The 14,022-nt window shown below is 41.6% G+C and overlaps 1 protein-coding gene across 2 annotated transcripts in view; it reads right to left on the bottom strand.

Moving 5' to 3' along the window:
- LOC126335359 (DNA polymerase alpha catalytic subunit) overlaps positions 1 to 14,022 on the bottom strand; it is a 253,333-nt gene that overhangs the window by 191,980 nt on the left and 47,331 nt on the right. For both annotated transcript variants that reach the window (XM_049998549.1, XM_049998550.1), the window contains 2 exons: positions 6,755 to 6,899; positions 6,283 to 6,447 (listed from right to left, as the gene is read on the bottom strand). In XM_049998549.1, coding sequence (XP_049854506.1) covers positions 6,283 to 6,447; positions 6,755 to 6,899 — 310 coding nt within the window. The remainder of the gene's footprint in view (positions 1 to 6,282; positions 6,448 to 6,754; positions 6,900 to 14,022) is intronic.

Below are 14,022 nucleotides of genomic sequence, written 5' to 3' on the forward strand. Positions count from 1 at the left end.
CCCTAGGAAGCGAATAAAGGCCGAGACGAACATTTGCCGCCAAAGAAAGCCATGGTTATGAAGTGTTCCCATCCAGAATGTGGCAAGTAGCTTGAAGTTAGGCCACTAGAGCAATAACCGAAAGCAAACTCCAGGAGAAAACAGAAGGAGGATGAGCCCCATACTGGAGGTCAAAGGATTTATCGAAGAATGAGGCATAGGACGAGTGGGCAGGCATGGCAGACAAAACAGCATGCATATCCACTGAGGAAAACATCATGCCAGTACAACAGCGGTGTTTTGGTTGCCTCTGCATAGAGACTATCACCGGACTAAAGTAAAAGGTGATAGTAGCCAAACGGATTCCACAATGGTGGAATGGACGTGCAGATGCACAAACAAAACACCCCATAGCCTAGTTTTGAACAGACAAGGGATCATTACAAACAGAGGAGGGTAATCTGATTCACTCCCCAGGAAGTTCTGCATAGAACATGCAGGAGACACAGAGACTGGGTACAGCATGTGGCCAGGTAAGACATGCGAGAGGACCAACAAGGTTTTCTATCAAACATGAGCCCCAGGACTTTCATAGTTTCAGTGAAGGAAAGAGCAACAGGCCCAAGATGTAAATATGGAGGAAAAAACTGACTGACCCTGCCAGAAATTCATACAAACTGTTTTGTCAGTAGAAAAGCAAAAGCCATTGTCAGTACACAAATGATCGGCCCATCACTGAAGACCCTGTTCAAGTACACAAGTCCATGGAGAACTGCAACAGATAACAAAGTTGCCTATGAAAAGAGAAGTGGAGATGTCTGGCAGGAGACAGGCCATAACAGGCTAACCTTGAGACACCCTTTTTTGCTGACCGACAAGGCTGAATCCACACGTACGTTGAAAACTCAGTCTTTTAAAAAGCCTCACCTACATAGAGTACATAAGATACCAGTCTTCCAGCAGGTGTCATAGGCTTTCTCGAAATCAAAAAAACATGACCTCATTCTGGTATTTCCGCAGTAAACCATTCATGACATGAGTTGACAAAGTGACGAGGTGGTCAACTGTAGAACAGCATGCTCGAAATCCACACTGTGCAGTGGTTAGTAGACAGAGGTTCAAGCCACCATACCAACCGGCTATAAATCATATGTCCCACCACCTTGCAAACGCAACTAGTGAAAGAAATGGTGAAGTAGCTAGAAGGAAGACATTTTCCTGGCTGGGCTTTGGTTACAGGTACGACAGTTGCTTCACACCAGTCTGGGAAACATACCATCTATCCAAAACTGATTGTACATATCAAGTAGAAAGTGCTTGCTGTAAGAGAAAGGTTCTGCAACATCTGAATGTGAACATTGTCCGGCCCTGAAATGGAAGATCGGGATGAACTTAGAGCATGATCTAGTTCCTTCATAGTAAAGGCAGCACTGTAGCATTTGCAATTCCAAGAGAAGGGTAGTACCCGAGCCTCCTTCACTCATTTGCGAGGGAGAAACGCAGAGTGATAGCGGGTGGAGCTTGAAATCTCAGCAAAATTGTGGCCCAAGACGTTGGAGAAGCTACAGAGTCCACAATGACATAATCTGCTATGGTCAGGCCGGAAATCGGGGAATGGACCTTGGTCCCCGAGGGCTGACAGAGGTTGCCCCACACAATGGGAGAGAGGGAGTGGAACTGTTAACACAACTAGTAAACAAAATCCAACTAGCTTTTTTGTTATCACAAAGACACTGTGCACTCACCTGTTTATAACATATACAGTTTCCCATCATACGTAAACAAAATCCAACTAGCTTTTTTGTTATCACAAAGACACTGTGCACTCACCTGTTTATAACATATACAGTTTCCCATCATAGGGAGACGATTAAAAACGTGGAGAACACATCCCCTCAAGTGATTCGCATCGTGGCACGCCTCAGTCTCCCATGGGACTTTGGCACAGTGCAGTAAAGATAAAGTGCGAGGTATGAAACATTCTGCGGCAGCAAGGGTAACATTTGTGAGGTATCCTACCTGGTCATCATGACTGGGGAAATGATGATTGCCGAAGGTCACCAGCGAGGAATAAAATCTCCAGAATCTCCAGTCAGTCTTAGAAAACTGCCAATTGGGTATGCACATAGGTGGGGTCAGCAAATGTATAGCACACAGGAAATTGTCACGAGTGAGAGAGAGAGAGAGAGAGGACGGACCACTCTAGAGACGACGGGCAAGCTGGGCAGTGCAGAATGAGAGGTCCAAATAGGAATGTGGGTGTTCCAGTGTTACGACAAATGGGGTTGAGTTGACTGAGAAGGACAGCTAAGAAGATACCTCTTGGATAGGTCCTCAAAGAGCCCCAAAGGGGGTGGTGGACGTTAAAGTCACCGAGCAGCATAGGGGTCAGGGGGTTGATCTCTAAGCTGGAAGAAGTCTGCCCTGGCAACACCGAATGATGGACGGATGTAGAGGGTGAAGTGAGGAAGGATAATGCGGACTGCAATAGCTTGCACCTGCATGTTAAATGAGATGGTTAACTATGAACACCATCCCTGATCAGCAGCATGACTCCACCACAAGATGGAATGCCATCCTGGAGGGGAGGGGTCAAAGTAGACCAGAAGGAATATGAGAGGTCATAGCAATTAATAAGGTGCAAATTTGTTTCTTGGAGGCAGATAACAAGTGGACACTGAAATTCCACGACCAGCCATAATTTCCCCTTATTGGATCTAATGCCACGAACATACCATTTGAGAGGCGTCATAAGGTAATTGGGGAGGAGGAAACAAAGAAAGAGTAGTCATGTCAGCAGCTGCCAAGTGTCAGCCTTCGAAGACTCATTGCCACAGAGCACAGGGACTGAAAGATCTACAGAGGCATCGGTATTCTCATTGGGTGAGCCTGCGGAATCCAACGCAGAAAAATGGTAGGCGGTGTGCACCGGCAAAATGCAATTCAGCCAGGTGAGGGGATCACGCAGTGCCACGCTTGAAGAGCATTTCTACGTTGGGAAAGGAGAAGACCATTTCCTTTGCTTGATTTCTTAGAACCTTTGCAATTGGCAGATGAAGACTCAGATGTTTGTTGGCTAGAGGGATCTAAAAAGTCTTCGTAGGAGTATTCCTTCTGTTCTTTCTGGCCTGCCAATTGTGTAGCAGGTGGATTTGCCACTGGAGGCAAAGATTTGTTGGCTTGTTGCACAGCTGGAGGAGAATAAGACAGGGATACTCAGTGATTTTACAACTGCAGTGCTGAATTTGATGTCCCAAGTCTGGGTAGGCATCTCCTTCGTGGAGCGACGCATAGTAAGAACAGTACTGTATGTGCCAGATTGTAAAATGCAGGGCTTTCGATTAGCCAACAACTTGCGAACGACAGGGTAAGACACTTTTTCCTTCACCTGAACAGCCCTCTTATTGAGATACATGAAAGATTCTCGGGATGAGGCTGCACAGTCACTATTGCAATTTATACTGTGGAGAGGAGGAGGCAGGCAATCGCCCTCGTGAGCATACCTATCACAAGTAACTCATTTGGCCAAGTTTCAACAGGACATGCGAGTGTCGTCATAACACTGATACTGGTGGCAGTACATTGGGTTTGGAATGTATGGTAAGCCTGTGATTACTTCATAACCCCCTTTGATCTCTGATGGTAGCACTACTGTGTCAAACACGAGAAAAAAAAATGCTGTAGGCACTAAGATTGCACCAATCTTTTTCATTAGCCGATGGACAGAAGCAACGTCCTTGTAAGGGAGGTTAGTTTGGATTTTTCCCTCATCAGACCATTGAGCAGCCTAGTGAAAATAACACCATGCGAAGAATTCGGCATTCGATGGGTCTCAACACAGGCAAACAGTCATGGTGGTGCAAAGCTGCAAGTTGATGCTGGATTTGAAAATCACAACTGGTCTCCAAAAGCAAAGTGCCATCATGTAAACGAGATCATTATTTCACAGGGCCTGCAATTCCTTCGACACCTTTCTGAATAATAAGCAGATTAACTGCAGCAAAGGACTGACCTTTTCAGTACATAATAACACGAGGAACCGAGGGGCAACTGGGATATTCTTGCAATTTTTTGCCTCATTCCATTTACATTTAGTAGATGTAGACTGAGATGGTGATTAGCTCATTATGAAAAAATCCCCCAGGAGTGCCAGTGGTTCCGATGGCATGCTCCTTCCAACTGGAGGGGGGAGGGGGTGGGTGGGGGGGGGGGGGGGCACAGAGAGGGGGACCACTCTCCTTAGGTGATTGTTTATGGTTCAGGTCACACCTCCTGAACTCCTGACAGGCGGACCAATTGCCAATTTAGGGAGATAACAGCTCAGGCAATCACCCCTCCTTGGGCCTGCCCTGTACCCTACCTACCTGTCAGCCCGGGGCTGGGAATTATGCGTTACCCAGTCACCTGTTATGCGTCAAACGCATGGGCCTGTCTTCAGGAGCACAGAGGGATGAAGAAAATGAGGAACCTCAATGCTGAAGTGGAGAAAGAACAGGAGAAGATGAACAAAGAAAGAAAACAGGAACAAAAACAATGGATAGACTGTTCTAATGTCAGTTACTGAAAATGCAGAACACATTCCCAAAAACATCCCAGACATATTCCCCATGGGAGGGGAAAAAGAACAGCAGGCGGAGAGACAAGACACACGGAAAACGAGAAGGTGCTGCAAAAGCTGGAGCCCCGTGGTAGCCAAGTATGAACTCACCAAAAAATAGTGAGTCCCCTGGGGGTGGGGGGGTGTACTTGCGTATTACTGTAAGAACTGCCAAAAAATAACTTAGAACACAAAAGCAACTGTAGAAAGAGAGAAACAGACTGATCAGCTCTTACGGAACATGCTTTGCAGCCAGGAGACCAATAAGACTTAAGATACTGGCGGCTGTATGTCAACACTATGAAAAGCGATACAGAGAGCCCCTGAGATTGCTAAACACCTACACAATTTCTATCAAAAGGATTGTCTGAAACTAAATGGCATCTGGATACTGGTGCGGGAGAAGAAATGCACCATTCTTTCACCATGGGGTAACAGCAACAGCATTCAATACTGGCCAAGAGCACTGGAGTATTCAAAACATGTGACATTGTACCTCTGTGTGGGAGTACTGGAAGCCACAATGTGCATCGAATCTTCTAAAATTGGTACACTCTTCAAGAGTTCCCTAATGGATGAATATGAAAGGTTGGATTTCATCAAGAAATTCAACCAGCCATGGCATAAGAGCCCAGAATTTTAATCAGTACAAATTTGCAGAAAGCATGCTATCTGTACAGAACAGGCAATGAAACATCATCTAATTTGGAGGTTTTGGTAGGAATGAGGGTGAATGTAGTTAGCATACCATTTGAAGAGGAATAATTAAACCAGTTCATGAACATGTTCTATGTATACATTACGAAACAACTTTCCCAAAATGTCACATTCCTTTCAGCTGAAAGACATCCAGTTCCATTGTGCCCTCTGTCCCTACCTAAGTTAACCTACAAAGACCAGTAAAAATATGATTAATGATGGCACATGAAACATGAAGTGTCACTGAGACCACAGAAATGTTTTATATTGTGGCACAACATTGATGTCCTTATCAAAGTTCAATAACGGATGCATTACTGCTTTTAAATTTTAACAACCACACAAACACAAAGTTACACAATGATTTAATTTTTTGCGACAGTTCAATTCAGAATCAGTTTAATAAACTAAGCATCATCGTGAGATGACACCTCAACACAAAAGGAACATGACTGCTCACATTATTAGGTTACTGTTTGTCAAGGCACTTTTTAAACCGGTCTTTATGCTATAACATGTTTTACACTACTCAGTCAGTTCAGTGGCAATACAAGGCATTTTACTATGGAGATAGTCCCAGGCTCTGTTGAAAAATGTTCTCTAAAGCATCCGACAAATGAAACAAGACTGGTGCCACAAATCAGAGTAGTGTACTTACAACATCAGTTCAGTTGGTGGAAATTACCCTCAAAGTAAGCATCATTTGAGTCGACAGACTTCTGCATTTGTTCCTCCTACTTTTCAAAAACATTTATGAATGTCCTTTCCATGGAGCTCCATATGGGCTGCGCAGTTTCTGCATTCTGGCTGCTTGTCAACTGACACTGAGTTGATAAATTTGAATCTAACATGTCACATGTAATGACAGTTCAAGCTCAGGTAGAAGCTCTACACTTATATTTTACAACAAATAATTCCTTAGAAACTGTAGCAGTCTTGTATCTTACATGATGAGGAGGAATTTTTAAACAAATAAAACAGAAATGCCATTCATAAATACTACTAACTTCTTCTCGAGGTAAGAGATATATTTTTCTCTCTATATTCTTGACACTGACACAGCAGCTCACATATGTCTTTGCAGACTGAATGAACACTTTTCCAAAGAGATACACTACACCTGGTTGTTTGAATGGTTCTTCATAGGCATCCAGCCAAAAGAAACGAAGCACCTGCAAATTAAACAATGTGTTTAAAACAAATCCGTTTTCAGAATTTAGTTTATCATGCAAGAACAAATTTTATTGTTTAAAGGGGCTTAGAGACTTACTAAATACTGTCAAATGTGACAGAGAATTTGAGATGCTGTGAGTTTATAAATATTTGGGAATATAAAACCAGTAAAACATATTTAAAAAAAACTCTTCCTTAAATTCTGTGACCTACAACAATAAACACAGTTATCTCCAGAGGCTCCACAACTCATCACAATAAACATTCTACAAAAAATATTTATCTCTGGTCCTTCACAAAACTTACCTCTTTGTTGCTGCCATTTGTAACAAGTGGTAATTCAGAGCCTGAAATGCTGACAGCAGCTGCTTCTGATTCTTGTTTTATATTATCTGTCATTGATGCCCATGCTGCTAATATGTTATCATCTGTGTTGTCAAATTCCTTATTCCTATAATAGAAGGGGAAAAAAACCCGCACTGAATGTCCATTCGCAGCTTATAATGATCACTACATATACAAGTGAAGAAAGTGTCACTAATTGTGAGATTATTGACTCATGCCTGATGTCTTGAACACTTACAAAAGTTACCAAACATTCTCATAATGATTGAGCATGGACTGACTGAAAATGAAATAAAAATGTACAATTGTCAGTGTTGTCATAAAAAGTCATATTTTTATAGAACTGAACATATATAAGTGATAGGGTAGCACTGTATGTGGATAGCAGTACAAGCAAATGTGTTCTATGGCTGTTGCGAACTGTAGAAAAAAGTGTTTTGAAGCAGCAGCAGTTCAAATTTTCAGTAGGAGAAACATTTAGTGTTAGGCATATATTGCTCTCCATGATCTACGATAAAAGATTTCCTAATACAACTTGAAACACTAACAAGCAAAGCTATTAAAGAATTCCCATGCTTAATAGTAGTTCGCTTCAGATCACCAATGTCAGTTAACTGAGACACAAAAAAAGAATACTGAAACTGGAAATGTAATTGTAGACTGTTGACTGACAAATGCTGGCTGTGGTATCATCCAGAGATCACAGTGCCACACAAAAGTCAGCAATGCATATTGATACCACAGGCATTAGAGGGGGCTCACGGCAATCCACAATGAGGTATGGGAAGTGCTCTGAAGTCCATGCCTGTTCCCCAGCACTTTAGTGCCTTGCACTGAGGTCAATACAGAGCCGAGCTTGGAGGAGATCAGCCCCCTGTTCAAGACCTCAGCTACAGCAGTCAACATCATTGTGTAGGACAGTGACAGCTGAAGTTGAAATTTCTGACGAACTTCAACTTTAGTAAATTTTGAATTTTGTACTGCAAGAGAACAGATTGTTAATTAGTGCATCAAGTGATGCTTTGCTAGCCCATGACAGTTGTAAATGATCCAGTCCTCCTGTGGCAAAGAAGTGTGTGAAAATTAAGTAAATATTTTATTCAGTTATGTAACAAAGTGAACTAATATTTCATCTGTTCTAGATGAGCTCTTCTCCAACAATCACAGAACACACAATTATTGCCAGACGAAGTAGCTTTGTCTGGTCACAACACTAAAAATTTCAACAGACTGGAAATGTTTCTCAGATAAGGAATGATGGAAAAGATATCAGGAAAACTTTCAGTTCAACCTTAACTCACCTAGACACTGCTTGCCTAGAGGTCCGCAGAGAGATAAATGTAATACATATTAGGAAATGGATCACCAAAGAAATCGTAAATGGCAAAGAAGAATTAAAAGACTTGACATATGGAATAATTGGGTCTACTGTCAGATGTGTGTGTCGCTCTGGCACAATATTTCGGCCATATAACTCGTTGCCTTCTTTAGGTGCTACCTGAGACTGCCGTATTGGAGGACCTTGTCCAGTATTTATGCTCAGAGAGTGCTGGGCGCTCTGTTTGTCACCTGCGCCCGCCTGACACTGCTTGTAAGGTGTTGTCTCTTCCCCGGTGTTGCCTAGGACGTCCGCACCCGACTTGGTCGCCATCTGTAGCACATCTGCTGAGGCCCATCCTGCGTCGGGCGTTCCATTTGCGGTCCGCGTCCGCCTTGTGCTGCTCCTGAGGTTTTGGCCCTTCCCTGGTGCTCCCATAAAGGTCCACACCCGGCTCATCCACCATCTGTGGCCATGGAGGCTGTCTGGGGCCGGACCTGCGTTTGGCATTTCGTTTGTGGTCTGTGCCCGCTTGGCACCACTCCTGAGGTTTAGGAAGGATTCCTCTACACGGCCCATGAATAGGTTGGCGTAGGATGATGCCATGCAGCTGTCGTAGCCATACCCCAGATTTGTTTGTAGCTAATGCTTTCATAAGACAAGTAATTGTGGGTGAGGATACAGCTGCTCATGGCAACTAGGTAGGTGGTTGTCGATTTGGAATCTATCAAGCATTAGGAAAAGATAGTGAGCAATACAGGTAAGGCCACGAGCATTAGGGATGTTAGTATAACGAGAGGTAGCAACAGTAGTGATGAGCAGGGCACCATGAGGTAAAGGAACAGAATGACATCCTCAAAGCCAACCAGCATGGTTTTCAAAAATATCGATCATGTGAAACCCAGCTTGCACTTTTCTTACATAACATACTGAAAGCTTTGGATCAAAGCAACCAGGTAGATCCGTGATTCTCGACTTACAAAAAGCATTAGACTCAGTACCGCACCTACACTTATTGTCAGAAGTATAATCATATGGTGTACCAAGTGAAATTTGTGTCTGACCTGAGGACGTTTTGGTAGGGAGGACACAACATGTTATCTTGGCTGGAGAGTCATTGTCAGATGTAAAAGTAACTTTGGGTGTGCCCCAGGGAACTGTGTTGGGACCCATCCTGTTCATGTTGTGTGTTAATACCTCGCAGACAACGTTAATAGTAAAAATCAGGCTTTTTGCAGATGATGCAGTATTATAATGAAGTACTAGTTGTGAGAAGCTGCATAAATATTCAGTCAGATCTTGGAAGATTTCAACATGGTGCAAATATCAGCAACTTGCCCTAAATGTTCACAAATGTTAAACTGTGCACTTCACAAAATGAAAAAATGTTGTGTCCTATGAAAGTAATATCAGTGAGTCGCTGTTCAAATCTGGCAGCTCATACAAATACCTGGTGTGATAGTCTGTAGGCATATGAAATGGAATGATCACATAGGTTGGGTCATGGGTAAAGCAGGTGGTAGACTTCGGTTTATTGGTAGAATACTGGGGAAGGGCAATCAATCTACAAAAGAGATTCTTTACAAATCACTAGAGTGACCCATCCTAGAATATTGCTTAGTGTCTGGGACCCATACCAGATAGGACTAACAGCGGATATTGAAAGTTTACCAAGAAGGGGAGCATGAATGGTCACAGGTTTGTTTAATCCATGTCACAGAGGTACTGAAGGAACTGAAATGGCAGCCTCTCGAACCATCCCAAGAAAGTCTATTCATAAAGTTTCAAGAACCAGCTTACAATGATTACCCTAAGGATATGCTCTAACCCCCTAAATATCGCCCATACAGGGTCTTGAGGATAAGGTTACAATAATTATTGCACGCACAGAGGTATTCAAGCAATTCCTGTATTCCTTACGCTACCCTGTGCCATCTACCTCACAGAGGTTTGCAGAGTATAGATGTAGATGGAGAATTGTGGAGAGTCAATGGAGGAAATGGTTGGTATCTTTTATATAGGAGAGCAGGTTGCGGGCAATAGGCTGAAGATGTTGGTCTACGAGAGTAGAGATTCTTTCAGTGGGGGCACAGTAACCAGCCACAATGGGGCATCCTGTGTGGTTGGATTTATGGACTTTAGGAAGCATGTAGCAGGTAGGAGTGCAGGGAGTGGTAGGGGTGAGGAGAGAGATGGATACCGAGCAGAGATTCAGGGAAGGGCCTAAGGATTTGAGGAGTGACTGGAGATCCTGCTGGATTTGTGGAATGAGGTCACTATGGCAAGGTTTGTATGGTGGATGTATCCGACAGCAGACAGACTCCCTCTTCCAGATAATCTTTGTGATTCAAAACAACATTGGTGGGAGCCTTTATTCACAGGTAGGATTATAAGACCAGTATCAGTTTCAAGATGGTGCACTACAGTTCTTTCTGCAGAAGTAAGGTTAGTTTGCATGTTCAGGGATTTGGGGAATGATGGTGACGCAAGGTTTGGGGTCAATAAATTCTGGAAAGTTAACAGGAGGTGATTTGGGGGCAGTGGGGGTGGATCATGGTTGGATGAAGGAGCAACCGAGTTAGGCAGGGTTGGTCTTTGGTTGAGTCTGATTTGTAGGATTCGTGGCGAAAAAGTTTCCTCTGTAGGGGCCACGAGAAAGAGAGAAGGCCTTTAACAAGTCCTGCATGATTAAATTTGAGAGTGACGCAAAAGGTGAGGCCTTAGGAATGGACTGATATTTCTGCAGGGCTAAAGCTTTTGGAGGGAAATTTAATGACTTGTGTTTCGCGTTGGGTTAGGTTCTGGATTGCGTGTGGTGGTGGGAGTGAGTTTTCGAGGGTGAGGTAAATGTAGCAGGTCTGCAAGACAGGGTTTGTCAGTTACGAGGGGATATGAGGGAGGTTTAGTTATTGTTGTTGTAGAGGCGGTGGACACTCAGTCCGAGGCAGAATTAGGAAGAGTTTTTTGAGGTGCCATTGTGCATGTTGCTCTAGTTCCAGGAGGGAAAGAGTTTCAATGTATGTTATGGGATCCAGAAATTTGGGATTGCATAGCAGGAGAATTTTATGGATGGAGAGAAGATATTGCAAGGAGGCTTGCACTGAACTGACCATGTTGGTGAGGGCTAAGGACTGGTGGACTCTGAACAGATGGAGGTCATCGTGGAAGAAAGGGTGGCAACCGGAGATGGGTAATTTGACAGTAAGGCCATTTGGGGGGACTCCATGAGCCAAGCAAAAATGCAGAAACAGTATGAAGGACTCGTTTCTGGCTAGGGATAAGGAAACATTTCTGCATTTTTCTCCACAACAAATAAGGAGTCTGATTAACTCTGTAAGTCCCTTTGCTGAGAGAGGTGCTTATAGCAATGTTAGCCATCCCCATGACATAGATGGAAGGTTCTAGGATCCAAGGTGGTAGGGAAAAAAAAAACGTGAAAATAAGCACAAATAACATAGAATTACTTCCGAAAAGATTCACAAAAATACACCCAAATACATGGGAAAAATCACGAAAAGGATAAAATAAGAGGAAACGAGATGAAATCTGACGGAGTACATCGATAGTGAAAGGCGAAAATCAAATGAAGTTAGTGTGAATCCACTAAGAGATCAAAGAAAACATATAATATTTTTTATGTGGATTGCAGGTCTACTGCTTTGCCTCAACCTTTGCTAGTCATTATCCTTACCCATACACCAATGCACCCATCTTTTTACTTCTTTCCTTTTCCATGTCCCCCCCCCCCCCCCCCTTCTGCATCAAACCTCTAACCACCTGACTGCACATACCTCCTCAACTGGGTAATTTTCTTTAAAAGTGATCAATCTGATGGTGAACTTTTCAGTAATTTACCAAAGCTACTGTGAAAGATATAGAAAATATAATACAATCACTAAAAAGTAAAACAACAGCAGGATGCGATAGGATGGGCTACCAACAAAAGTGTTAAAAACAGTCTCTAAAATAATTTCACAGCCCCAATCAATAATAGTTAACCAGTTCCTTCAAGAAGGTTACTTTCCAGACACACTTAAGTAGGCAGTAGTTAAGCCACTATTCAAAAAAGGCACTAAAGAACAATCTCTCTTCTTCCATCACTGTCAAAACTATTTGAAAAGGTAGTCACCATACATACTCAAAATTTCACAGAAAAATTTAAAATAATAAAATAAAATCTGTATGGATTTCAAAAAGCAAAACCACAGTATCTGCTACACACCAATTTATAGATAAAAGTAACTCTCCTCTAGACAACATACTGCAAGCCACAGGTATTTTTTGTGACCTATCAAAGGACCTTGTTAGTGTGAACCACTCCTTCCTAATTTGTAAACTGGAAAAGTATGAAATTGGGGGCACAGTATTAGAATGGTTTAAGTCCTACCTAACCAACCAAAGATAAAAGAGTGATTATATCATCAGAGAGAGGAAATTACACTTCAAAATAGAAAATCATTTCAAAGGTTCTGTCTGAGGTCCCATTCTGTCTCTGTTTTACGTAAATGATCTACCACTTAATATTGACTGTCACTCAGTTTTAATTGCAGATGACATCTGTAATCATTGAAAGTAACAGCACTGACAAAATTACCCAAACTGTATTAAACAATATAGAAAAATTAGACACTTAGTTTGATTTAAACAGGTAAAAATTAAAAATTGAAAAGACTCAGTTAATGCAGCTTAAAACAAAACAAGCAAAATTGAAAGGTATTCAGATCAGTCACAGAAACCAGGATTTCCAGGAAGCTAGCTGTGTGAAATTCCCAAGAATGCAATTCGATAAAAATCTATCATGGAGCTCACATATACAGTACCTTGCAAATAAATTAAATAGCCTAGCATTTGCAGTGAGGATATTCTGCAATGCTACACATATGGACTTAGAAAAGCACTATATCATATCTACATCGAGTCAGTAATAAGGCATGGAATTGAATTTTGGGGTAACTCAAACCATGTGTGTCGGATATTAAAACTTCAGAAAACCATTCTTGGAAACTATCCTAGGAAATATGGACAATGTAGGGCAAATAAAATCATGTCGCCCAGTCCTATAAAATCTAAGTATATAAAGTGTTTCCTCATATCTGACTTGATTATCTTTATACATAGTAATCCTAATTTATTTGTAGCAAATTATTTTCAACAGGTTTACAACACCAGAAATGAAAATAATTTTATGCTGCCCACTCACCGCTTAAAACTTTATGCTCAAACTCCACAGTGTACTGCTATGAAAATTGATAACAAAGTGAAAGGAAGATACTTGCTCATCATAAATTTAGAAAAAAACTGAATAAAACCTTATACAAGAAACTAGCAAAGAAAAGTTACTATTCAGTATAATAGTTCATGAACAACAATCTGAGAATTTGAGCAGGAGAGAGCAAGTATGTAGGATTGTTAATTAGTAAAAGTTTGTTACTTTTGACAAAGAATTAATAATTGATTAATTAATTATTCAGCACTGTGTATTTATTATATTACTGATATTATAAGGAAAATTGGTAACCAGTTGTGTTTTTTTTTTTTTTTTGTCTCCTGTACATTAAGTCAATGACTTGAAATTGTGTGTTACAATACACTCAACTTCTATTCTAAACATACATTTACTTACAAAAGTATCCACTTATGCATGTAATATCAACTAACTGGTTCCTTTTTTGAATTTACACTCGAAATTTCTATTATATATTGACAGTCAAGGCCACCATTAATTGAAAGTAAGGTAATACAGTATGTGGTAGACAGCTTCCACAAGCACATCCCAACAAACCTAAAACGCAAAAGCGCTGCAAACTTAATATCGCTTTTTATAAGCAGCTTCTTAAAGTAATACAGCTATCTCTCAGGTAAAGCAGAAGGTCAAAATAACTCAGTACAAACAGTGTCACCAATTATTAAT

The sequence above is a fragment of the Schistocerca gregaria genome, chromosome 2 (genome assembly GCF_023897955.1).
Source record: "Schistocerca gregaria isolate iqSchGreg1 chromosome 2, iqSchGreg1.2, whole genome shotgun sequence".
NCBI classification, from domain to species: domain Eukaryota; kingdom Metazoa; phylum Arthropoda; class Insecta; order Orthoptera; family Acrididae; genus Schistocerca; species Schistocerca gregaria.